This window comes from Epinephelus fuscoguttatus, linkage group LG2 (genome assembly GCF_011397635.1).
Source record: "Epinephelus fuscoguttatus linkage group LG2, E.fuscoguttatus.final_Chr_v1".
Classification (NCBI taxonomy): Eukaryota; Metazoa; Chordata; class Actinopteri; order Perciformes; family Serranidae; genus Epinephelus; species Epinephelus fuscoguttatus.
The window spans coordinates 22,166,889-22,194,647 of NC_064753.1; the positions used below are offsets into that span (position 1 = coordinate 22,166,889).

At 39.5% G+C, this 27,759-nt stretch overlaps 2 protein-coding genes across 2 annotated transcripts; both read right to left on the bottom strand.

The window, feature by feature from the left end:
- Nucleotides 1-9,883: 9,883 nt before the first annotated feature.
- Nucleotides 9,884-18,277, bottom strand: LOC125903502 (putative sodium-coupled neutral amino acid transporter 8). The gene is made up of 10 exons (XM_049600463.1): nucleotides 17,665-18,277; nucleotides 16,910-17,108; nucleotides 14,814-14,970; nucleotides 14,625-14,729; nucleotides 14,473-14,530; nucleotides 12,741-12,855; nucleotides 12,508-12,655; nucleotides 12,224-12,426; nucleotides 11,939-11,990; nucleotides 9,884-10,375 (listed from the first exon to the last, which is right to left on the bottom strand). Exons 1-10 carry the CDS (start codon nucleotides 17,851-17,853, stop codon nucleotides 10,273-10,275), a joined length of 1,329 nt encoding a protein of 442 aa, XP_049456420.1. The 5' UTR covers nucleotides 17,854-18,277; the 3' UTR covers nucleotides 9,884-10,272.
- A 4,594-nt stretch (nucleotides 18,278-22,871) lies between these two features.
- On the bottom strand, nucleotides 22,872-27,444 carry LOC125904207 (neuritin-like protein). Its single transcript, XM_049601464.1, has 3 exons — nucleotides 27,387-27,444; nucleotides 25,373-25,520; nucleotides 22,872-23,175 (listed from the first exon to the last, which is right to left on the bottom strand). The coding sequence occupies exons 1-3, from the start codon at nucleotides 27,442-27,444 to the stop codon at nucleotides 22,872-22,874; spliced, it is 510 nt and encodes a 169-aa protein (XP_049457421.1).
- Nucleotides 27,445-27,759: the final 315 nt, after the last annotated feature.

Here is a 27,759-nt window from a genome sequence, read left to right on the forward strand (position 1 = left end):
TGCTAACAGTGCTAACAGCGTGAACATTGCCACCAATGGCAACAGTGTTGACGGGGTTAATGGTATTTATGTAGGAGGGAACTGGAGGGTGGGTGCTAAACTTTCATGACAATGTCATGGCCATTAACAGCAGCAACCATCAAGCTCAGTACAGAACGGAGGCGATTAGCTCGCCAGTGGGATACACACACAGGGACTCACGTGCACTAACATGGACGCGCAGCCAGTATGTCTACTACAACAAAGAACAGAGAAGCTCGGAATACAACACACACACAGAGGTAACATGACTCCATTCTCTGCTCAGGTTGCCATTTTTTGACTATATCTTTACATAGCAAACGGTTATTTGCCTCAATACAGTACTTGAGTATGTACTTGGCTACTCTCCACCACTGATCCTAGGCATTGTTATTAATTTTCTTTATATATGTACAACAGCATTTGCATTGTCAGAGACAGAGGATTGAGTTTGAATATGCTCTGTATAAATGACAGAAATAATTACATGAAAAAAGTTATACGTTTTTTAAAGGACCTGGATGTAGGCACACTGCTGGACACTGACTACAATCTTGTTTGTAGCCAGCTTCTCTTGGATTTGTGGAAGGATAAAGATTTATGGCCAGAGTATAAGTGGATCTGTGAATTAGATTTTTAAAAAAAATCTTGCAAACACATACTGAGAAAACACAAACTGTATGTATGAAAATGTATGCAAGAAAGTGAATTAAAGGAGCTGCTGGGGTCTGAGAATTTGAACTATTACAGGAAACTGTAATATATACTGTCAACAACATTGCTAATTAATTCAATCATCATTTTTAATCTAAGATCAGATACAAATAAAATAAATCTTTCAGACATCACGTAGCCTGAAGCAACAATTACAGAACAATAAACCCAATTTATTAGCTTGTTATCTTGTAAAGTCTAAAACAATATGCTGTTCCTTTCTTCAGTGCTTCAGTTCATTACTGTTTTGACCTTTTGTTGATGCATTAACATAGATTATAACTGTAAACTTTATTATAGCAAAATAACTAAGTACAAAGGCCTGTGTTGCAGTTTAACTTTCTCTTTATGTTTGTATTCAGAGGAATTTGAGTCTCTGGCTGTTGAATAAACTCTATGATCCTCTATTCTATTGGATTTGCTTGTGTGTGCATCTTTCCAGCCAGATTATCCACAGTGAACTGATCTGTGTCATCATGTTATATAATTATTAGAGCTCTCCGCAGTATGAGCTGATGAAAACTGTTTTAATACCATGTTTGAACGGGCTTTACAAACTGTTTGTATCCCTGCATTCATTTTTCTCCCCGTCCAACATACGTCACACAGATCACATATGCTGCTCATGAAAAGGTAATTCAGGTTTAAATAAGAAATATGTGACTGAGTGAAAACAGGACACTCACAGAGGGAGTCTCATACATAAATAATGCACCTTTGGGATATCCAGGTGCAATTAGGATTTCTAAAAAAGGGGGGTGTAAACATTTTGTTGTCAGATTTACTGCTATAACAGTAACACCTCTTGTAATATTCATGTGTGCATTGTTTCTATTTATATCTTAATGCTCCCACAGTCCACGCAAGTGTGGATGGACAAATGCACTCGATTCAGTCAAGTGTTTGAAGAGGTTCTGGAAGAGGAAATACATAACTAATTATGGATATTCTGATAAGAGCTCTGGAGATTAAAAGTCTAAAAACAAAGATGATGTGAAGGTTAATCCTGCAGTACTGTGTTGTAAAGACAAACAAAACAATAAAAAGTTTTGTTTGCATACTAACTGCTGGATTAAAAGACTCTGTTTACATCTCTGCAGCTCAATTAACCAGGGCTAACCTTAACATTGTTTGGTAAATTGGTTTATTAGAAAATTGCTTCAAAGGTGTTTAAAGGGAATTTTATTTAGTCATGTAAAAATAATAATAAACAGGGGCCCTTAGGGGACAAGGAAAGCTCTGAGTTTACAGTATTCAAATCAAATGCAACGGCACATATATCACAAGTGATATTAAAGAGATTGGGAGTTTTAAAGGTCATGTGTGACCATGAAAACATTAAATGTGCTCTGCAAATGGGAAGGGAGACAGACAGCATCCATACTGGGTGTAGTATATTACTCCTAAAGGGCAGCCACTCTCTAGTCCCCTCCAGCCTGCAGCTCACTGAGGTCTCCGCTCACAAACCAACTGTGTGACTCGGCCAGTGACGCCAGTTTTTTAAAAGTGTTCTGTGTGCTCAAAACCTACCTGCAAAGAGATAAATAACAAGATGAGCCATTTATGTTCACTTTAGATGGTTAGCCATTGCACTTCACATTTTGAAAATTTGGAAAAATCTCTCTCAGCCCTCTAATAGATGGAATAATTGTATGTTTTTTACTTGCTGGCATTTTATTTTTATGCTCTGTAAGGTGATCTGGGCATTTGGAAAGGCACCTTTTTGAATAAGATGTATTATTGGTATAAACTGGAGTTCAAAGGGTGCTTGCACTTTGGACAGGATCACGTCTCCAAACTGTCTGGCCAAACTGTAAAAACAGCTGTTCTGTTGATTTGTTTATTATTCAGCTTTAACACCACTAACAGTGTATAAACACTAGCATGCAGAATGTGTATCCTGCTGTCTTCAGTTGTCCCCTAGTACCAAGAGGCTGACATTTTTGATTATAATTGCATTAACCTCAAGGCGATTGGATGTTTGGAGATGGTTGTCATAAAATGTTGCACAGGCGCTCATGGGTCCCAGTGGATGAATTGTAACCTTTCATGTAGCGCCATCACCAGGTCAAATTTGTCCAATAATTTGTTAATGACCAGCCAAGCTAATCCCATTCCCATTAGACTCAGTATGTTTAATGCAGATGTTTGCATACTAACGTAAAACACCCAAGGATTTATCTAATGGGCAGCAGGGGGTGTCTCCACTGGTTGCAAAAAGAAGTCCCATTGTATAAAAGTCAATGAGACAATGATTCTATTTCTCACCCTTATTTATTACCTCAGTAAACATGTTCCTAATGAGTTCATGGTCTCAATCACTAGTTTCAAGTCTTCATTTTGTAAATTATGATCCCATTACTAGTAAAACAGACGATAAAGCAGGATATGCTTTCAGGCGTAGCCACCTTGTGATTGACAAGTTGCTGACACAGTGGTGTCATGGATTCTCAGTCAGATCCACCCCTCACTCCTACACAGCTCCACCCTTTCATCCACATATGGTCACTTCTAGCTCCAAAAAAACAGGATGGTGATTGCAAAAGTGCCAAACTTGAAGCTTCAAAATTGTAGTCCAATGGGTGATGTCAACGTGGCTATGTCTACTTTTTATATAGTCTATGAAAATAAGGCATTTAGCTCAAAGCATCCTCACAGAGATGATAGCATGGCAGTAGACTTTAAGTGTTTTTATTTTATACATTTGGACACAATACAGACAAGACCAGCTGGTTTCTTCTTTCTATATGGATGCACTGGCTACCTAACACATTATATTGATTTCTTACTTATTAACAGAAATGCATTTAGTCGACTATTTAGTTCACTTTACTGAGAACATCTGTGTTTATTATAGCTAAATAATTCTATTTCACTGACCGGACCGTCGTGGTGAAGAGGGAGCTGAGCTGGAAGGCAAAGCTTTCTATTCATCCATCTACGTCCAAAATCTCACTTATGGCCATGAGTTCTGGGTAGTGACCAGGAGAATGAGATCATGGATACAAGCAGCTGGGTGATTGTGCGACAGTGGCATGGGGTGGCTGGGCTCAGCCTTAGAGATAGAGTAAGGAGCTCAGACATCCGGAAAGAGCTCGTAATAGAGCCGCCGCTTCGTCACATCGAAAGGGGTCAGCTGAGGTGGCTTGGCCATTTGATCAGGATGCCTCCTGGACGCCTCCCATTGGAGGTGTTCCGGGCATGTCCCACTGGTAGGAGGCCCTGGGGTAGACCCAGGACACGCTGGAGGGACTATATATCTCATCTGGCATGGGAACACCTTGGGGGTCCCCCAGGAGGAGCTGGAAAGCGCTGCTGGGGAGAGGGACTACTGGGGTGCTTTGCTTGGCCTGCTGCCCCCGGCACCAAGCCTTGGATCACCAGATGAAAATGTAATGATTTTTATTAATTATTTAATCATTTAATGCAAACATTTGAAAACACGGTTAAAACTGCAACATCTTAAGAAATCAAGATTTTGTAATTAGATTTAAAATGGCAAAAGTTACTATGTGTATGGGGTTTTTTTTTGTCATTATGTATTTTTTCCCCAGGAGGATGTGAATGCAGCGGTCATCACTTCACTGCTGTAATTGAATGGGAGAATGAAGCAAAGTGGGTGAATGAAGCCCAAATGCACATGGCAGGATGAATAAATTCAGCATGCAGTCTTACAGCTGTTTTCTATTCTTCATCATTATTCAGAGTCTTGTGTGTAAATATAACGATGGGATTAATTTTGAATCATGTATCTTTCAGTATATTCACCATATCTAACTGCTGGACTAAATGTAATTAGTCAAGTTTCTGGGGCTTTGCAGATCCGACAATCCTCCTCTGATGTTAGCTTCACAGTTCATTTGTGTGACTATTCCCCTTCAGTCTGAGAAACAATCAATAGAGACACAACTATCAGAGGGTGTGAATTGAAAAGATCTTCACATTATTGTTACAAACATTTTACAAAAATTTGCACATTCCAATTTCAGCTAATTAAACTCTGTCATGCTAAAGTTATGCTAAAGTTCAAATTCTGCTTTTCTTACTGGATATAAAGATTAATCAATGAACTGAAAATTGTTCAAAGTAGATCAGAATGCAATTTAATGGGTTGTTTTGTCGTTATGGTTCATTTGCTCCGTGCACACAATGTTTTGTCTACAAATGAAACAAAATCAACTATGTGGTAGAGAAGATAGACTGTTAAAACATCTAAAGACACTTTAAGCATCACAAATAGGATTTAATGTAATCCTGATGTGCTACACTCACACAAGATGACAGAGGCCTCTCCTTCACCTGAGCTCATTGCCACTCCAGCGATTATCCTACAGAGTTCGGCCAGAAGGTCAAAGATCCTCTGTCACCACTTCAATAAAGGCCTGAGCAGCAAAGTGATGGATGCATGTTATCTCCATCATGATGATCTCAGCCTGCTGGTCATAACCTTGATGCATAGAAAACAAGGTCATACACAAAACATGCACACAATCGTGCCATACATGCATACACACAGACCGACAGTCGGCTGTTAGATGCACACACAGCGATACAATAACATCCCTCTTCTTAATCGGTCATAAAACTGCCAGTTATTCTGCAAATTAAACAGGAGCTATACAGCGTTTCTTCCCATCCTGAACACAAAAGGCATCCAGATTTCAATCGATGTGACAGTGACTGTGAGAGAAACCGCATACACACACACACACACACACACACACACACACAAAGTCACAGAATCATTCAGGACTCTCGCTCTTATCAGAAACAATTAACATTTAAAAGGGACGTTGCTACAAATTGCCATTTCATTAATTAGGACTGCAAGAAGCCTACATTACAAGTAATCTTTCAATAACAAAGTAGCTACAGGGGACAGCATAATAATGAGGACTGGAAATTATTTTTCACAGGCTGAGGAAAATGAAAAGATAATCTAATGAAAGACTTTTAGTCATGCTGCTGGATACGGCTTTACGGATGGCAATATTGGTCTGTCTGTAAGTCCATCACTTTGGTCCAAACTGACATATCTGGACAATTATTTGACAGATTGACATTAAATGGTTCACAGACATTCCTGTTCTCGGTGGGCTGAACTGTAATAACTAACTGACTTTTCTTTAGCGGCATCATCAGATCAAAATTTTGTTTTCTTTAACTCTTTTACCTGCAAATGTACTAACACTCTTATCAGCCTCAACTGTAGGAGAGAACGGGGTCGGTCGTCACAGTTTTCACTTTTATTTAAAATCCTAAATAGATTCCCTTTTAATGTGTAATGGAAGCCTTAAGTGTCAGGTAGGAATAGAGTGACCTTAATCTCCTGAAGCTTACTCTGTTTAAAAGATATGGATTGTCAAATATGTCTTGTGCACTTGTGACAACCATCCTCATGGTGAGGTACCTAACCAGCTCAGGCACTAAGAGAACATAAGCAGGAAATATCATTCCTATTAGTGCATTTTTCATACTATAAACAATGCAAACAACAAAACAAAGAACATGTGACAGGCAACCTTGAAGAGAATGTGACAAACATTCCCAATTGTCAGTTGTCAGACTAAGCTAACAACCAGCAACAACTGTTTTAGCCTAGCTAAGGAAAAAAACGAACAAGTCCAAACTATAGCTCTCTGATCATACTTTTGAATGGTAATGATTGTTTCATTTAAAGCTACTCTTACCTTTCTTGCATCCACATCCACAACTCCCGCCTCCCTCCAAAGTCCCCCTCCAAAGAGCGGTTATGTCAGTCGGAGGCCTCCATGTGGGGAAGACAGACAGGACGCTCGGCCAATCATTGCATTCGGTCCAAATGCAATGATTAGTCAGAGTTTTCTTAGAACCATATGAGAATGGTACAATTATGAGTTTTTATCTCTGGTGGAATTCACTTACATTTTAGTGTGCCATCAACTTATTAATAGTATATTAATAGGTAAGTGTTGCTTTAATTAGGATTTATTAAAGAAAGGTTTCAAGGTAAACAATGTGAGACCGCAGTTTCCATTTTCATTTAAGAAAAACAGAGCAAATACAACAGATAGCATCCGACATAAACAAACACACAAAAAGTACACACACATATGCTCCTCCTTCTTCCTCGGGGATGTCAGAATTATTTTTTTTAGCTGCAATCAAACCATAATAAAGAAGCCGCTGCTGCTGTGTTCTATTTAATGCAGGTGTTGAATCTAAAATTCCCAGTATAATTAACATGGATATAAAGAATATCAGAGATTGTTTAAGATATTTTTAATCTATTATCTCTCTTTGGACAGAGAGCAGAGCTTTGGAGGAGATGTATTTTTTTCCATTATAAACCACTTGTGTAAAAGCCTAGAAGAGAAACACAGATGAGCCTGTTATTTAGATTTTGACATGTAAAACATTCAATGCCAAGTGTTTTACTCCTGAAATGCCCCTGTAGATGACCTCTGACCCCAATTCTGAAAGTTTCAAAATTGTTAGCACTGCACCCTGGCATGATAGCATGCCAAAGTGAAGTGGTAAACATTTACCTGCTAAACCTTAGCATGCTAGCATTGTCATTGTGTGCACGTTAGCATGCTGACGTTCACTCGATTCACCACTGTGCCTAAGTATAGTTTCACAGACTCACTAGCAGGCTGGAAACTCTTATTTTCATTTTTTGGTATGAAACAGAACAATGGCTGTTGTGAAGTCATAACTGCGATAGGCTATTCTTTCCTTTTAGGAGGTATGAGATGAGTTAAACAGACAGTGAGCTGAAGTGCTAATCTCCTGCGTGTTAGCCGAATTTCCCAGGACTGCTGAGTTGCCTTTACAAATCTGTGGGCCAGTTGACAGAGAGTGCAGCTGTAGGACTCAAGAAGGAGTTTGTGTGATTTTCAAGGATTTTTTTTGCCTGCATTTAGGGGATTTAGTCAATTGGTCAGAAGGCTGAAATATAATCCCGTGGGCTAAACACAAGTAGAGTATCACAGTTTGAGGTTTTCCCTTAAGGACATTAACGCTGCACAAGATGACACAAATATAGCTGAAGTGTCTGTACAGAGCAGCTGTGGGTTTCTACAAGGTCTATTTTTGAATGTTCTTGTTCTGTGTGTGTTCATACAGATCTGTATATGAAGTTAGCGTGCCCTATATGTTGCTTTTAAGTAGACCCCTCCAGGCACAGATACAGCACTCATTTTCTGTGTTTACTGTAAATCATTATTCACTAACACATGTGTGAGTGTGTGCACACCCACAGGCAGCGCGCTATAACTCCTTTAAGCTTGAAGTCAATAAACAATAAACATGGATATTCAGCATACCTCAGCCATCAATCTGTGCTCAATGAAAGCTGCAGATTTATGTCACCGATACGATTCAGGCCATGTGGAGGTCAGTGGAGAGAGAGAACAGAAAACTCCAGAGGAGGGATAAGAATCATGTGCTTGAGAGAAAACAATATAAATATCATTCACTTGGATGTGAACATGTATTTCAAGGGCATAAAATCCATCTGTGTGTATTAAAATAATAATGTCTTGCTTAGTTGATATACACGTGCTGCTTGCTTGTCTGAAAGATCCTTCACACTACAATAATGATAAGAACTGTATTTTCTCTTATCTGTGATTTCAATATGCCGCTCCACACATGCATGAATGGGTGACTACATAGATAAATAAATAATGCTTCAGCAGTGCAATACTGCCCCCTGGCAGTGTTTGCAAGTACAAATGAGACTAAAGAGGCAGTGACACTGATTTGTTATCTACAGTTTTTCTCAATTGTTTGGACACATTTATTCAGAAGAAGAATTTTCATAGCAGTTCAGATACAGCCATAAACTGAAAGCCATTGATTTGCAAAATGCTCTCACACTCACAAGAAACTAAACACATGCAACAAAAGCAAATATTTCCTTCCCACAACACAACTTGTGGTCAAATAATTGCATTCTTTCAATCAATCATTACTTAGTGGACAACAAAATATAAAATACAGTTGTCAATATGAGCCTTAATTTGTCTTATATGCCCGCACCATTTGTCGATACTTTGCATAGTTACTGTACAGCAAGCACAAAAAGCAAGCAAGCATATCACAACATGAATTGTATTCTCTCCTCTAAAGATAATTTTACAAGATACCAAACCCTGCCACAGTCTGCAGCAGCACTTTTTACACCTTTTGAGATGCCCTGTTGAAACACTGTAAAAGAAACATCTTCTAAGAAAGTTTTCTTCATCCACTTTATTCTTATTTGCAGTTTTTTGTTTGACACCTAACTGTCGTTGACATGTAATACTTGCAGCGAGCACCTAGAGTATAGTGCAGCTTTTGTGCCGCATTATTTACTTACAAAAGAACAAATAAAAAATGTTACCCAACCCCAGAAATACTCAGAAACATTTTTTATTGTACTCAATCAGAATTTTTTCATGTCATTCTTTTTGGCTGGACTGCTATAGCAATACAAGGTTTTACCCGTCTTGTTTTCATATTTTTCAAACTCAGAAATGCTTAATAACGGTCTCTTCCTCTCCTTACTTTTTCTTCCTTGATCCATGATTGCAAATAGCAACACAGAGGTGGCATATTTTATAGATGGATACAAACTGACCGCTGATTAAAGAGTTGTTTGAAAGAGTTTTTCACAGGTGCATCAGAGATTCATAACTGTGCATGTACTTTGTGTCAGCTGTGAATAGATCTTTTCCTTTTGTTTAACACAGTTAATCCAACAGAGTTTGGGGTCTTTCTAGTTGTTTTGAAAAAGGGTTTGTAAAATGTGTGACACCAGTCAAATACTGGTAACACATCTGCACGAGAAGACTGCTGTGCTGACAAGGTGATGATGAAGATCAAGTGGATCCCAGTTTTGTGAAGCATGCCTTAGCAATCCAGAAAAAACTGTTATATACTATAAATATATTATTGACATACATGATTAATTTAAATGGAAAATGGAAAATGGACCTGCATTTGTATAGCACCTTCTAGTCATCTGACCACTCAAAGCGCTTTTTACGCTACGAGTCACATTCTCCCATTCACACACACATTCAAACACTGGTGGCAGAGGCTACCAAACAAGGTGCCACCTGCTACTCAGTTTTTAACACACTCACACACCGATGGAACAGCCATCGGGGGCAATCTGGGGTTCAGTATCTTGCTCAAGGATACCTCTACGGATACACATCCTATACATACATAACAATTAAAAGCCTAACAATACATTCCTGTCTTTGCCTGAAGTCAGACAGTGGATTCAAAGATCCAGACACAGGCAGGTCTTCTCTTTAATATTACATAATTGTCCATTAACAATCCATTTAAGTCCAATATTTATGTATCACACACACAGAAATATTACATTCTCACATAGTGAATATATATTTTGTATCCAGGTCGTGGATGACCTTTGAAGGATCATATATACAACTAAAACCACCTTTACAAATGCAACTTTCAGTTGTGCAAAAAAAAATGCTGTGAAGTCACAGTGAAGCAGTGGCTACAGATAGTGTAGTGGTGATATTGGTGTGAAGATCAGAATTTGTTGCAAAGCTCCATGACTGCGATGGTTGTGCTCTGTCCAAAGATGAAGGCTCCAACTACAACAGTTATGACTCCCCAAACTGATAAAATCACCCTGTAAAGATCAAAGGACATCAAGAGAACCACCAGTACAGACATCTTTCAACAGACAATACACATTTTCAACTTTAATTAATAGTCATTAATCATCATTTCCATTATTAAAACATCCTCATGTTAAAACACAATGGATCAAATCAGCTCTGGAAATGAATGCCCTCGAGACCTCTTTTTTTCTTGAAAGACAAACATTTCAGTTCTACAAAATAAGAAACACTTTTCTTTCCTTCTTGGGAGACAATGCAAACCGTACTCTAAAAGTAGGACTCTGTGGACTGACTGAGGCAGATTGCTTCTTGCTTGCTACTTTTGTAACTGTCACTCTCCACGTCGTGACCTCATTGTCATGTTTGTATGACCAGCTGCAGGATTTTATGTAGCCCCCTCTCTGTTAACTTGTTTGTGATTCGACTTTTTAAAAAGATCAGTAACATTTAAAGGTCCAATGCATAGGGTGTAGGGGGATATACAGACAGAAATGAAATATAATATGATGGGTATGATTCTGTTAGTGTATAATCACTTGGAAATAAGAATCATGTTTTCGTTACATTGAGCAATTTATATCTACATAGGGAGTGGGTACTTGTCAATGGCGATCACCATGTTGCATTGCCATGTTTCTACAGTAGCTCACAGTAGACAAACAAAACACCGGCTCTAGATAGGGCCATTCACGTTAGTTAGCAGCCCCTCAGTGACAAGTCGGTGAGAAAAACTGATGGTTACATGAAACTGCTTCATTTAGTGTTTTTACTGGTTTAAATCACCAGGTCCAGTTGTTTTGGAGAGGAAGAGACCTCTGCAGATAATTTGGCTCCCAGTAAAAAAAACCCTGAATGTCTGCATCTTAAGTTAAGAAAAAGGTAAGTGGTTAGTGGCCCATGTCCAGCATACCAAACAGTATTGGAGAAACACTGATTTGGAACATGGCTCTGCTTTATTCAGTGATTTTTACTGGTTTTAATCACCTGGTCCATTTGTTTTGGAGAGAAAGAGACGTCTATGGATAATTCAGCTGCTGGTAAAAACCTCCTTAGCAAAGAACACTGAAGGGAGAGGTTTCAGCTTGTTGCAATCTGCAATGCTCTCCACACACTGGACCTTCAGGTTTGTAATTTCCTAACAATTTCCTAGGAATGTTCCTGGAGAAAAAGAACTAGTTTGGTTCTAATTAAAGGATAAAGAGGAATTCCTTCAAAGAAAATCTCAAAATAAACCCAAATTAATATTCATTCATAATTCAGTCACTTTCTGAAACTTGTACTAAATTGTATGTTTGCCTGTAAACAAATTCATGTTGAGTTGACCTGTTGACCTGATGAGTTGCTCTGAAGTGACTTAAAGACTCTCTAGGTTACACTAGCAATTGGAATTCATTGAAAGTGAACCAGCTGAACACCAATTGTCTGTATTTTCCCTGTAAGTAGTCCCATATTTCAGGATTGTTTCCAGGAAATGTCTTGAAAATTATTAGGAAAGAATTCAGAAAATGATGGACTTGTAAAACAAAGCATCTTGATAATTATCTCATCTGTGTATGTAAGTGCACACTCACCTGACTCTTGGAGTCACAGGTTCAGTTTGCATTGTGAACATTAAGCAAAGACCTGTAACACACAAACACACACACCACCAGGGTTACGTTACTGAGTCACATGTGTAGCTATCAAACATTATTTGTATTCTACAAAGGTTAGTTCAACTCAAAGTGATTTACAGGAGACTGACAAGTTAATATGATACAACGAATATAAATCATGTAAAAATACAAAGCCATACATTGCTCATTATGTCACAGACATGTACATACACAGATTAAAAGTTAAGGTTGTTTACATACCAGGAAAAATAAAGATGAAGAAGGCGCTGATTCCTCCAATGACACTGATGACCTCACCCATGTCCGGGACAAACATGGCGATGAGAAGAGTGATGGTGATCCAGATCACAGTGAGAACAACTCTGCAGCGGCTCTCAAACGAATGAGTGACGATTCCTCGACGACGTCTTTGAACACGCAGCAGCAGGTTCAGGATGACAGATCTGACACAGACAACACGTTAGGTGTTGAAACACACACAACAACTCAAAATATACAGAAAAAGCAACTTTGGTGTCTCTCACCTTCCCAGAAGAAGAATAATAGGATAAATGGTGATAATCGATATTCCAAAAAGTAATCTGGAAATGATCATGACCACATCATTTCCTGGATATGACATCAAAATATCAGAGGCAACCGCTCGTCCAAACGTCATGAAGCCGAACACACCTGGAGATGGAGAGACTGGATGTGATGAGCAGCCTTCAGGTAAGAACACAATGCACTGAGGTTGACACTTTAGAACTGAACTCACCGGTTAGAGTGTAGATGAGTAAACAGAAAAACATGGAGAGTACAGAAATGATCACCCAGTGCAAGAGCTTTTGGTTCTCCATGCTGCTGTAGATGGCGATACAGGCTTCATGGCACTGCCGACACACACAGGCACACACTGATTATTGAGATCAGTTTTTAGTTAGTTTTAAGTCCTGGCTGCTTTTTTTGTAATTTAATGAGAGTATCATGAACACTGGGTAAATTAGTTAGCATATCTCAATACATGGAATCCCTTTATTGACATCTTCTACTACTGTTTCCAAAATTAGGGCTGCACAATATGACGAAAATATGTGAATTGCAGTAACATTGTTGAACATGGCTTTGATGATATTACATGAAATAAATAAACAGATATTAAAGTTATGGGTGGATTGTAAAACACAGTGGAATTTAGCTATGTACAACATGTTCCTGGATCAACATCCCACACTGCAATCCTGGACAAGCACTGCAATCAATCAATCACTGTTCTCTGACATCATCAGTGCGCTGCCTCTGTGTGTTTTTCAAAATTCCTTTGTGCTCATTTCGAGCTAAGATAAGTTTTCCAAATTGAATTTAGTACAATTGAACAAAATCCTCAGCAATACTGTAGGGTTATCGAGTTAGCTTGCTAACTATAGGCTATGCTAACACATCAGCTTGCCAATAGGCAACATTGTCAAAATTTGGTTCCAATGTCAGAGCCATTTTGGTTTTAAACATGCACTCAGTCTTGCTCCCATCACTTCAAATCCTTTTTTCCCTCTGGCCCTCATGGACCTAGCATTCAAATTATGGCACAGAGAGGGCACAGTTTTCATAAGGACCTTTTTGTAAATAATTCATTCATCTCTTTTGATGCTTTAATTCAAAAAATGACATTCCTTGATCTTATTTCAGCTTTTTACAGGTTTGTAGTTTATCATTAAACAGTACACAACATCATCCCTCCTCCCACCAAACTGCCCCCTTGAGGAATGTTTACAGTCTGAGTCAAACCTTAAAGGACAGATTTCTAAAGTATATGATCTAATCCAGCACATAAATCCTCCATCACTGACCAGGACAAAAGATGCCTGGGAACAAGACCTTAGGACGAGGATGACTATCCCCGACAACATCTGGAATCTCAGCATTAGTTGCATTTATTTCTCATCCATTTGAATCAGTTACTGCCTGCTGCAGTTCAAGCTCTGTCACCATCTCTATTTCACTAAAGCTTAACTGTCAAAAGTGTTCTCCATGTTTGATGACAGTTGTCCTAGATGCAAACAATCTCACGTCACAATGAGACACATGTTCTGGTCATGCAACTCATTACGTAACTTCTGGACATCTATATTTGAGGTATACTCATATATTTGCAAGAAAACAATAGATCCTGAACAATTTAGAGCACTATTTGGCATACCTCTAATCAGACAGGGTTTTTACTCAATACTAATCGAATGTGATTGCATTTAAGTCATGGTTAGCACAAAGGCTTGTTCTTATGAAATGGAAGGCTACCTGCACCCCTTCCTTTATACATAGGGTCAAGGAAGTCATGATGTGTCTTTAAATAGAGAAGCTAAGATTTTCCATTACATTTCTCTGTGCTTTTTTATTTGGAAGATGTTAACTCCATAATGTCAAACATATAAAGCCTTTAATTTACTACAGTGAAAACTTAACTTCACTTGTTCATACTACTCTCACACTTAAAAGCCTGAGTGTGATCTTACCTGGAAGCCAAAGCAGATGGTCGGCACCACACTGAACATTGAAGCCCACGAACTCACACTGACAAACACACACAGACAATAACTGATGAGCACAAAACAACAGCCAATGATAAACACACACGTGTGCACCCATTAAAAACAGCGTCACTCACCCTTGGCTGTGCTCTGGAGTTATTATAACAGTGTGGCTCTCCATCAGGTAATATTTGACAATCACAGCCACACACAGATACGTAGCAGCCAGCGTCCCCAGCACACTGACATGAGGAGAAAATGGTTAGATCACATCAAAGTTTACACTCAGCTGGATGTCATTCTGAGCACAGATAAGTGTTGTGTACCTTGTGTATTTCTGGATGCCGATTTCTTTTGGGATGGAAAGGGGTAGGATGATGAAGAGGCACATGATGAAGAGGGCAAATCGTTGGTCAGTGTACCAGTGATACGGCATCTCTCCCTCGACAGACCCAGTGACTGTCTCATATAAAGAAATACACACTGGAAGAAGAACAAGTCAAAATCAGACTCATTATTCATCTGCTGCAATAAAGACATGAGAATAACAGTAATATAACTGTTTTAGTATGCATGCTCACTGAATCCTTTACAAGCTCATTGACATCTGCATCCTGCTTATCAATATGGTTTTTGTTGTTTTAATGGCTGCAACATATATACTTCAACCTTGGTGGATGTACATACAGAATAATTAAAACGGAACATTTATGTACATGAAGCAATTTATGTCACTACAGTAAAGTGCTCCATCTGCACTGTGCTCTGCAGAATTGGAAATGGATTTTTTGTATTTTTGGTGGTGGTGGTGGTGGTGTGTCTGTAAATCCAATCAAATGCTCTGTTTAAAATTGGAACAGAGCAAAAACATTAAAGGGATTTGAATCATTTCAGATGGACAAAACGGCAGGGAGACAAAAGATAAAAATAAAAGGGTAGCATTACTGCTCCCGGTCACATGTTTTTACCCTAATACTGGCTAGAATGAAAATTAAAGTGCAGATGATTTGTGGTCGGAAAGAGATTAATTTTTTGATATGGGAAATGGCTGCCAAATTGATCAGAAACTCAGACGAATACTTTGACAACATGAAAACATTATAACATTGTGCCATAATACAGACGCAAATATCTTTATTATTTATGACAGGTGATAGTGCCCGAAAGGCTGTGTAGTGTCCATTTGGATAAAAGTTTAGGGACCATAGTTCTTGTTAAGAGAAAGACAAACCCAAGTCTTTCACAGTGTAACAGGGAAAAGGACATTGAGATTGTATGAAGTGGTTAGTTGTATAACTGACAAACATTCAAATGTCTCCCCTGCCTCCGACACTAAGGTCTCTGCAGGGTTCACATAGTTAAACTCAAAACTTTTTCATACCACATAGAATGCAATCCAATACCTGTTTAACGATCATAGTGTTCAAAGTATAAAAGTATGATGGAAAACCAGTCGGGACAATATGGCCCAGAGTTATTAATTATTATATAACAGCCAATACAATAATTCCTAATGATGTAATCAATCATGTTAATGGACACAGATAATCAGCAATACATGGATGGATTAATTAACCAATTAAAAATAATTAATTAACTTGAAGTTTAATTATTTTTTTTAGCTAAAATTGACACTTGCCCATTATGAGACCTTAACTTCTTAGCTCCTGTAGCTACTGATGTTTGCTGCAGCCCTGATGGTGCTGACTGAAACTCCACAATCTTCACCATGTTTCTTTTCCTAAACATAACCTCAGTAACTTTACATTAATTAGGTAACTTTATGTTAAGGACATAACGTCATTCATGGGCCGCATTTGTAGGACATCAGATGAACTGTTGTGTGTGAATTTTCTCAGGATGTCATACAAACCGCTTGATGACGATATGCTGCTTGACACCTGGGTTACACCTAGGCAGGACGCCATGCTGTCGACCACCGTTCAAGACCAACAAACAACTAAACGGATTGTGTTTTTTCCTGGGACATTGTTGTATTTCCAGTGGCTTTATAGCCACCAAACATGAGTGTTTTTTATCCATCGTTGTTTTTCCACTGGAGGATAGTGCCACAAAAAGCAGTTGTTGTTTTAGTGAGACACTGGCAGTTTCTTCAGCTATGTACAGTATATGCCACCAAAACCAAGGTTTTTGGCTCAAACATAATCTTTTCCTAGACATAACCAAGCAGTTTTTGTGCCTACATCTAACCACACGTTAACCACAGGGTTGTTGAATCATAAAGAAATGTAAAATTCCATCTGTTCCATCATTTATATGTCCACCACATAATAATGTACAATGTAACATATGTGCGGTTTACCAAATTGTACAATGCAAACATGTTTTCTGGCATCTGGGTTGCTTTCTTGTGGCCAATGAGAGAACCTACATTGTGAAAATAACTTCACTCAGCACTTACATTTCTCCAGCTGGTCCTGCACCACCACGAGGAAAGCGACACATATCATGAAGAGGTTGAAACAGAAACAGACTTCACAGAGTTGACCCACAGCTCCTCCACAAACCTCTCTCACTACATCCTGATACGTCTTCTGTCTGCTGACTGATGAGGCATAGCCAAGGATGACTAAACCGCTGATGAGGAAGACCAGTGAAACCTACAGGGCACATACATACAAACAACCATAACTGTACTGTGCTGATAACTGTTTGAAAACTGCATCTGAATTTTAATATACGTAAATATGCAGGAGGGAGAACACACAGAAAAATGACTCAATTTCTCCTTGGAACACCTTGACCTCTTTGAGTCCTGGGGCCAGTTCTAGGAAAGTCAATCCATCGATGACAAACACACACACACTTTTTTTGCTGCAGTGCAGTGAAAGTTCAGGTCCTCACCTAAACTGGAAGCTTCATTAGAGCTCACCTGTGAAAAAGATGTGCCTCTTTCACACCAGAGAGAGACTGCAGGGTGGTGAGTCTATACATACACAGTCTGCAGGCTAACAGCCAAACTAACCCCCCAAACGCCACTGAAGAGTAACATATTTAAAGAAATAAGTCAATTTTAAAGTTTATAGTAATCCCATCAAAGTGTGGGTCATACTCATGCAGGGGCCTCTCTGTGCACAAGTCTGTAGCACTTTTTTCTAAACAATACACTGACGACAGCAGTTGGTAATCTGAACGTTGCAGGTGTGTGATCCTCACCAGCTCCACACTGACGGCAGTAGTCACTCCCCCCGCCTTCTGGAAAGCCCAGGGGAAGTTGAGCAGTCCGGCTCCCAGCGCAGACTTCAGCATGATGAACACCGCGCCGAACGAGCCGAGCCGCGGCGGATCCGCGTGAGATGCAGACCGGGCCAGCAGGCTGATGCTCTCCCGGGCCAGTTCCTCCATGACCCTGATCAAAGCCCAGTATACCTTTTCAAAAAGACTGTCAACACGACCTACTCTTACAGAGTTGTCCAGGTGTTTGGTTCAGTTCATCCCTCTGAGTTTCTTTCCAAGTAGTGGGAAACAATGCAAATATATAGCCTACACCCACGCGCGCACACGACTCACGTGGTCTAATTGGACATTTTGACTATTAGGCATTTCACTGTGAGGTGAGAAATTTGTCACTAAAGTGAGTATGTTTGCTTGTGGTCTCCCTCTGTTTCTCTTTTTAGGTTTGTCTCTGATATTTTTAAAGCTGAAGGAGAAGTAGGACAAGGTAACATGGCACAGGAAAGTGCACTTCCTCTGAAAAAAACACAAATGGACATAAAAACATGGGCTCTTAAAGTAAGTATGGCTGGACTAATCTGCCAGGGGGCTCCAGGGCACAAATATGCTGCTGGGTCTCCTGTTACTCCCAAAATGTTTACATTTTTTTCTTTGCTGGAATACTAAGAAACCCCGGGTTTGTTGTTTGGTTATTGTATTTGAACACATATAACTTAGATAGTGAAATAACAAAATGCCTTACAGCTAGATTTTAACATCAGGACCTCAAAATGAAGAAATGAAGGGCAGCTTAGTGCCCTAATGATTACAGGTCCAGTGTGCAACATTTAGGAGGATTTAGTAGCATCTAGCGGTGAGGACTGCAGATTGCCATCAGCTCTTTCAGGAGGTTTTCTACTATTGAAATTGTCTGCAAAGGTCCCTGACTCTCTACCAGGTCACTGAAAATGGTAAAAACACAAAAAAGTGTTTCTCCTACCCTGTAGCATGTCATGGACAGCCCACTAGCCAAGCACTTGCAAATGTGTGCTCACCTATTTTGTCTGCTGTGAGGATTGCAGATTGCCACAGCTCTTTCAGGAGGTTTTAACTGGGAGCTGAATTTTCTGCAGAGGTCTGTTGGTCTCCAAAACAAATGGACCTGGGGATTTAAACCACAAAACACTGAATAAAGCAGTTTGACCTTTAAAAAAATTGTGTTTTTTTGACGCTCATGTCCCGGAGGTGCTGCAAAGTATGCAGGCCAACGCGAAAATGCAAAAATACAAAAATGCAAATGGTCAATCTAGAACCAATGTTTGGTTTGTCCATTCTGGGCTACATGGCAGTGCAACATGGTGATCTCTGTGCACAAGGACCTGCTCCCTATGTAGATATAAATGGCTCATTCTAAGGTAAGAAAAACACAGCGATTCTTATTTTCAGGTGATTAAACACTAAAGAATCATACTGATTATATTATACTCCATTTCTGCTGATACATCCTCCTAAATCCTACACACCGGACCTTTAAGATGCTTACCACATGGCTGCTGCATGTCTCTTCTCTCTCTCACAATGTTTCTTGTCTGTCTTTATACTTTTAACTGTCAGATGATGGCAAAAATGTGAGCTTAGATCTTTGGTGAAATGTTTGAACCAACCAGTGGCTGTTTACCTAAACACATTAAATATATTACACAGATCATTAGTCATTCTTTACTTCATCAAATAGTACAGGTCATGTAATGACATATGTTGAGACATGCAGAGAGTGTAACTTTAGAGACAAAGGACAATGACTTACAGTGTCTGTATTAATGTAATGAGTAGTAACAAGCTTTAAACCCTTAAATAATGGTTGTGGGTAAACTGTTTTTTAGCACTACACTAGCAAATCTTGATCAAATCTGATAAAAAAAAATTAAACTTAGAATTACGCAAATATAAATTTGGCTTACAGTCTTTATAACATAAGACACCTTCTGTCTGTAGACCCACAATTCAGATGAGGAGAAACCCTGCAAAAGACATCTGTAATGGAAATTTCGTGGACTTTATGTCAGTTGTCTAGCTGCTTGTAGACCACAGAGAGATTGGAGTGTTGTCCATTGTTTACTTTTAATTTATATATCATAATAAATGGGGAGTTGGTGTGCAGCGCAGCTTACACTGTTATATCATTAGTTTATATGCTAGTAACACAAAGCCTCAGTCATATGGATTGGACAGCACAATCCACTACACATGGAATTCATAATCCCAGCCATGTTTGATGCTACACACCATCTGTTAGAGAGTATCGGTCAAAATCGCATGAATACTGTTCTTCATCTCACGGTCATTCAGCCGTCAGGAGGAATCTTAGGTAAAATAAACTTTTGCTGTATCTTGAACATTTCAACAGCTGGACGCAGAATCTGAGGGCTTTGGGCACCTTAAAAAGATTTCATGGTGATACTGCAGATTTTCTCGAGGGAAATGCAGGACAAAGACAGATTAGAGTGAGCAGGCGCACCAAAGTAGTTTATCCTCCAGATATGTGCTGTTTTCAGCAATATCTCAGGATTTTACTTTAAAGAGGCTCAATCATTTTTTAATTGAGTTAACCAAGATAATGATGATCACTGTTCTTTTTAATAAAAGGATATTGAAGATATGTACCATCAGAAAGAGGGTTTAAAGAATATAAGACCTGACAGTGAGTCCAGAGGAACATCTTTTTGGCAGTTGTGGGAAAAATGACAACATTGTAACTTTCTTTTCATAATTATTTTGTTGGATAGAGTGAAATGCAGTAATTTAATGGCTAATAATTCTTTATGTATATCTTCAGTAATTAGTTGTGTGTAATTATTCCTATCATTGAGGCACCCAGTATCTTACCTGGTTAAGCGGGTGCCCAGTGTACCAAAGCTGCATCCATACCACAGCAGACAGGGCTCAATTCCAACCTGTGGCTTCCCCCTCACCCCCAAGTTGCCTTATCACATTAAAAAGGCAAAAGGACACAAAAAAGTGCACACAGCTGTTGTCCGCAGAAGTTTACAGTTCTACACAGGTACACTGATTCCCACTGAAACTACAGTTACACCTTCACATTTGTTCATATTTCATCTGTAAAAATCAGCCCTTGAGTCAGACAGCAAGAACCCCCTCTCTGTCCACGGTGATCTGCCACATATTGTCGTCATGACCACGTCAGGGTTATGATCTGATTTTTAAAGATGTAGCCCATTAGCAAAACTAGATAAAGCCAGAGATTTGTTGACAGGCAGTTTAATTTCAGATCAAAAATGGTATCAGGTACCACACTTGTGTGCAAACTCCAACTGTACTGCAACTGCATAACACTAAAGCTGTAAAAGTGCATGAATCAGCACTATTTAAATCAGCCATTCAACCTGTGAACTTTGGGTTACAGAGGCTGTATGTTGGCATTTAATCAGTGTAACACATGAAACTTTAAGCAGAATATAAAGCAGGCGAGCCACCTGAGGTTTCATTGACCACTGCAATAACATCTTAAATTCAGCATGCTGCCATAATGAAATTATTGCCTCTGACCTACAGATGCTTTAGCTGCTCACCTCATGTTCAAGTCATAATTTATGACGATGCTGACACAGCAACACGCCACACAACCAATTATCATTCACCTCCCAGGAACAGCAGTTTTACCCCTGTGCTCTGAGGGCATTAAGACTGTTTTCTAGGGTTTCGAGGTGCAACCTGCTACACTGTGGGGGAATAAAGACAGATGAGATTCATCTAGTCATGATTCTGCTGTTATGAAACAGCTTAAGAGTATTAAGATCACACACACACACACACACACACACACACACACACACACACACACATGCAAACACCACTGACACAAAAATCTATGACTTCGAGAAAAGTAGAGTTGTGATTTAAGGAAAGTAACTGTTTGTCAGCAAACCTTTAATTTAAGTTTTTGTTTTTTTGTTGGGTTAAAAATCAGAGTGAAACAAAGAGGCATGTGCCACTCTATACTGCTGTCTACAAAAGAGTATGATGCAAATAACCAAAAATGGAAAATAATATAGTAACTATATTCATAAAGTGAAAACCAGTGAATAAAACGCAGTGCATTATTGCATAACAGCTCAGTATCAAAGAAAAGTTATACAACATCAAATAATATTACAGCAACTGTTAATAAGGATGAAAATTAGGAAACACTAGGGAAACTTCCCGCTCCCTCCACCACTGACTCATGCACTCGTAATTTGTACATATCTATTGTATTATTGTGTCCTATGTGTTTCATTGAGATGCGTGTGTTCTGCTATGTATCCTTTACTGTACATAACAGTTCATAATAGAAAAAGCAACATACAGCTGCTTAAAGAAGGATCAGAAAACCACTGAAAGGGGCCACATGAAATGAAACAGAATAAACAAGTGGTGACATTTTGCAACATCATGCACGCACTGCAGAGGATTCTGTCACACAGAAATCTAATTCTCTGATATGAAACCGGTCAAATAGGGTGACGAATTAAACTGCACAAAAACACTGTTTCTCACTCCGTAATAATACTCTACTCTGAATCACACCTGATTGGATCACAAGCACATCTGAACACCTGGCACCCTTTCAAATCTCTTTTGTCCAAAAAAAAAAAAAATCACGCGGTATTACTGTAGTGGTGATAAAAAAAATAATGTTTACAGCAAACATTAGGTTTTATCTGTAACCTAACGGAGATCTGTCCTCCAGCTAAGTGACTTCAATGAGTAGGAGAGTCTTTTTCTTCTCTCCTTGCATTAACTGTTTGTCACTCCACCCTATTAAATTTAACTGAACAATCCAATTTCTGTCGATATATCCCCCTAAATCCTACACATTGGACCTCTCCGTGACACAGCTGATCTGTTACCAGTAATTAAAATATTTATATCAACGTGAAAGCAACTTCTGTGTGAATTTATTTCTGAGAGCAAGGCATGTGATAATCTCAACATTTTATTTGTTTAAAGCCACATGCACCACTTTGTCCCGGTAAAAAGCACTAAAACATTTTTTCATTATGTCCAGTTACCAAACTCCTCACTTTAGGATGGATATGTAATCATGGTGAGCCTGATTTGTAAAGATTGTTTACCCTCATATGTTTGGATCGTAGAGGGAGCAGGACACTGACGACCAGCTGTCTGATTAAAAGACTTAGATGGTTAAACTAACTCCTGAACAGAAGAAGTAAGGTGCTGCATACAGGGATCAATAGTGTGCTGAAGGTAGGGCTGTGTTTGTTTGTTTGCCCTTTCAGTGTTTCCTGGTTGGTCTGGTCGGAGGTGGGAGGGCTTTGGGGTGCAGGCACAGTGCTGGGTGGGAGGGTGGTGAGGCTGGCACACATTTCGTAGAGGTTTCCAGAGAACTGTGTCTTCCTGGACTCTTGTCTAAGAGACTCCCAGACTGCTGCTGCTTCTCCAGGACAGCCGGCCAGAGCTGAGTTGGCACAAACGTGGAATGCGTTCCAGGACCTTCAAGGAACCAGGACACAATGAGATGTCAGTGTAGAAAATGAAAAATGACAAGGTTAGATGGTGACCTCCAGTGATTAAACCCTTCATGTTGCAGGGGCGTCGGTGGCTTAGTGGTAGAGCAGGTGCCCCACACACAAGGCTGTTGCTGCAGCAGGCCGGGCTCGACTCCGGCCTGTGGCCCCCCTGCCGCATGCCACTCCGTGTGGGGGGCCGGAGTGGCATGCGGCAGCCAGTGATACTGTGGTTATGTTGCATCTGCCGTCACCATTCAGCTACCAAGGCGCTACAATGGTAATAAACTTTAAACAATACAGGTCCATTGAGAGTCCATTCTGGGGTAGAAAACATGCTGCAGCTATTCTGGTGGAAAAGTAACAGAAGAGGAGCATTGTTCATTGCATCATGTTTTTTTTAGTAGAGAAGAGAATATGATGTGAAAACAGATCCCTGCTGGAAATGACAATGATATGGAAGAGCGTAAAGCAAAACAGTAAAGTTGTGGGCCATAAAACCGAAACAATGAGACTCAATAACCCTCTGTACTTCAGAGTCAGGTGATCTGTGGGTTCATGTTAAATCGATTCTGAATACAACACTCAGGACCCTATGCAAAAGATCTATGGTCGATAGTGCATGACACAAGTGCATTTAGGGCTCGCTAACCACTTTGTTAAATGGCACAAAATCTGGATGCAAAGAAAGGCACAAAGGGCAAAAGGGTTGTATTTAGTCCCTTAATTAATCATAGGTGTGTTTTGGGCATACCTATTTCCCTTAAAATCCAGGTGCACCTACACCTGGCAAATTGATAATAGCATGGCAAATTCAGCAAATTGGATAAGCGAACAATTTTCCAGTGAGAGCAATGCAGTACGAACAGTAATACCACTGTAGCAAATACTGTGGGACATTTCAGTAGCAAAACGAAAAACTGCCCTAATAAACTTAACAAAACTTGAATAAACTTGATATTTATTCACTTTTTAGTCACAAGAATGTAATGATCATCAAATGTGTGATTCAGTGCTAAAACCTGAGGCAGAGTTGATGCAATATAAAATCAAGTTAAAAATGAATTTTTCAATTGACTGAAATAATCAGTGAAGTTTTGCGGCTCCTTGTGCATAAATGTACACAGCACCTGTCTTAAAGGTCCAGTCAGTAGGATTTAGTGGCATCTAGCAGTGAGGTTGCAGACTGGTAACAAACTGGGGGTGATTATAAACTAATGAAAATGTTGTTTGAATATTGTACTCCATTTCTGCTGTTATCCTGCTAAATCCCACACGCTGGAACTTGAATGGGGAGTTTGCTCCAGAGCAGCAGCCGAGAGCAGCTTTTGTCTGCTCTGTTTACTTTTTAGAGATTGTAATTAATATTTTGATCAGTAATGATGTCGGCTATTATTCACCCACATGCAACCCATCTGCACATCTCTGTGCGTGTAACAAGTTAAATGTAAGTGTGGGTGTTTTGAGCCCGCCTATGTAGGCGCATCTCACTAATGCGCCCTTATATACTGAGCCATTCTGACTTTGGACCAGGTTTTGGTGGCCAATGGTGCAATCTCTCCTTGCTACGTCAAAATAGTAATACCCCAAAAATGCACCTGACCACACCTCATTTTAACACCTCAGAAGCAGAGGAGTCTACAGCTCTGCAAGGCTGCACTCAGTGCCTTGAGCTAAATGCTAATGGCAGCATGCTAACATGCTTTCAGTGACAATGCTAATTTGCTTATGTTTAGCAGGTATAATGTTTATCATATTCACATGTTAGCATGTTAGCATGCTAACATTGGCTAATTAGCTCCAAACAGAAAGTACAGCTGAGACTGATGGGAATTTCATTAGTTTTACAGGTAAGCCTACTTCATTGTAATCCACCCATTAGCCATTCAGCCATTTCACAAAAATCCAAAAGAGTCAACCTTATATTGGCACGAACAAAAAAAGTCAGGGATTATTATTATGAGTAGGATTCATCTTCTGGGAATCATGAATACCTGTGTAAAATTTCATGGAAATCCATTGCCAACCGTTGTTGACCAAAGGGGTGAATGGACTGACATCACCATCCCTACCACCAATACAACTAATCTTTAGAGCAGCTTTAGGGATTATAATTTAAAAAATTAAAAACAAGTTGTATCAAGTCGTTACTGGATGGTTACCACAGTGATGGGAAGACACACCTGCAGATTGCATCAATGTCCTGCGTGCTCTGGTCTTTTTGTGTTTCCACCAAACTGTCTCCAAGTGTTACTAAACACTGAGCAAAACTCTTGTAGATGGAACCACATGAAACAGGAATTGCAGCTCCAAAACACATGGGGACCAGGCCTAGTGGAGAGGAAGAGACAAGAGAACAGTATGATTATGATATTGAGATAATTTTTCGTTGAATAATTCAGTGAATGTACATATGCGGACAAATTAGTCATGAGAGAGGAATAAAATCACTACATTCTTCAGGTCGGGGATTTTATCTTGTAGAGTGAAACACAATGTTTATATGCTTATGGAGACATGATCCATCCACTGCTTAGATGGATCAAACAAATACAGAAATATGTTGTATTCCATTCATCTGGAGGGATTATACAGCCTCAAAGCCAAATTCAATGTAGGGCTACAAAAACCTTGTGTGAGCCGTGTGAGTGCATTGATCAGCTCATACATAACACGTCCTTGTGAGCCTGCTTTGAGTTGAGTCACTGAAACGTTCCTGGAAAGGAGTGAATCAAGGTTTACTGGAATATTTCAACACTGATTTGGAAAAGAGGACATTTATGCAATGACCTGATGAACGCATGAGGGTATGGAGGTGTGTTTGAGTTGGTCGATCTTTCCCTTTGAATGCAACAGCTTTGTTGTTGGCGTTGAAAATTGCGTATCTTAATTTCTTTGAAAATCACGGAACATCCTCAAACTATTGACAAAAATCATTATTGGTAGCTATCAATACATGTGTGACGATCTTTTATCTGACTTCTACCCTTAGTTTGTCTTTAATTCTCTTTGCTTTAGCCAAACTGTTTACACAAGGTTTGTAGCACAGTATTTTCAAACATATCACTGTAATGCTGAAACATGGATATTTCCCTTAACTGTCCAAAGTGTCCGCAACATGGAAAAACAGCCCAAGATCTAAAGGGGACAAGGGTGTCCACATATCAGAGCAACATAAAACAGAGGCCTGCCTACCTTTGCAACCACAAGTAGCACTTACCTGAAAGTCAATCTTGTCTTTGAAATCATTTACTCACCTTAATAGATATACATTTTTGTAATCACTTTAAAATGCCTCTTCTTTATATTAACTTAATATCCTTTTCTTTAACTTCGATGTGACTTTCCCAGTTATTTTTTAGGTTTTATGTGACTGCTGTCTATGCCTCAGAGAGATGTCTTCTTAAGTTTTTGCTTTTGCTGAGCTGTCTCAGGACTTTATTAATTACATATGAATACACATTGTCAAAGACTGGTATGTTTTTTTTACTCTTGGTGTATTTGCTTTTTTGTGTCTGTATTACATTGTGGTTGTTAATTTACTGTTTATCCCACAAGTAGCATGATTTTACTGCAATGTAGTTCTCTTCAAAATTCAAAATTCATTGTCACTGTTATAAATCCCTTAACGAAACAGTGTTTCATTCATGAAAAATGTTGCTCTTGTACAGATTTAATCTTACTGGAAAAACCAAATGTAAAAACACACTGAAAAACAATAGATGGTAGAATTCACACCTAAATACATGACAGGCATCAAATGCATGTACACCCACCCACACACACGCACACACACACACACACACACACACACACACACACAGATGCATATACGCAAACACATGCACAAAGGCATGTACGCATGTGCACACACCCACACACATGCAGAAGGAGAGAGAGAGCATTTCATTAAGGTAAGTGCATTTGTAAAACCTGTCTCTCCTCAATTTCAGAACAAGCTAAATTAAATATCCTTCATCAGCCATCTTAACTACTTCAAGCTTTTTCTGACAAACCTGAAAGTCCTCTGATCAACTTAAGTTTCAAGACATATGTGAAGACACAACAGGAAAAACTAGTAAAAGAGCACAACATAGGGCAAGTAAAGGCAAACTCAGCACTTACGAACTTCTCGTCCTGAACACTTGAATGCACCTCATCAACACACTCAGACAATAATTAAAGAAGCATCCTTACTGAGGCAGAGAGCGATGGGCAGCAGCATGGTCGCTGCGCCTGGTTGGGACCTCATCATTTGTTCCACAAGTCCTGTGGAGCTGAGTCCCACCTCCCTCTGAACCAGAGGCTCTGATGTGAAGGTCCCACTGACTCAAAATCCAAAGAGTCCAAAGTTGCTGCTTTAAAATGTAATGTGTTTGGCCATCCGTTGGGAATTCATCAGATTGCAAAAGTAAAGCAATGCACAGAGGCACAAGCCGGCTGGATTAAGGGACCGATGCATCACACAGAGTAAGAGGATGCTGTGTGTGTGTGTGTGTGTGTGTGTGTGTGTGTGTGTGTGTGTGTGTGTGTGTGTGTGTGTGCGTGCGCTCTCGGGAGGGGCACAAGG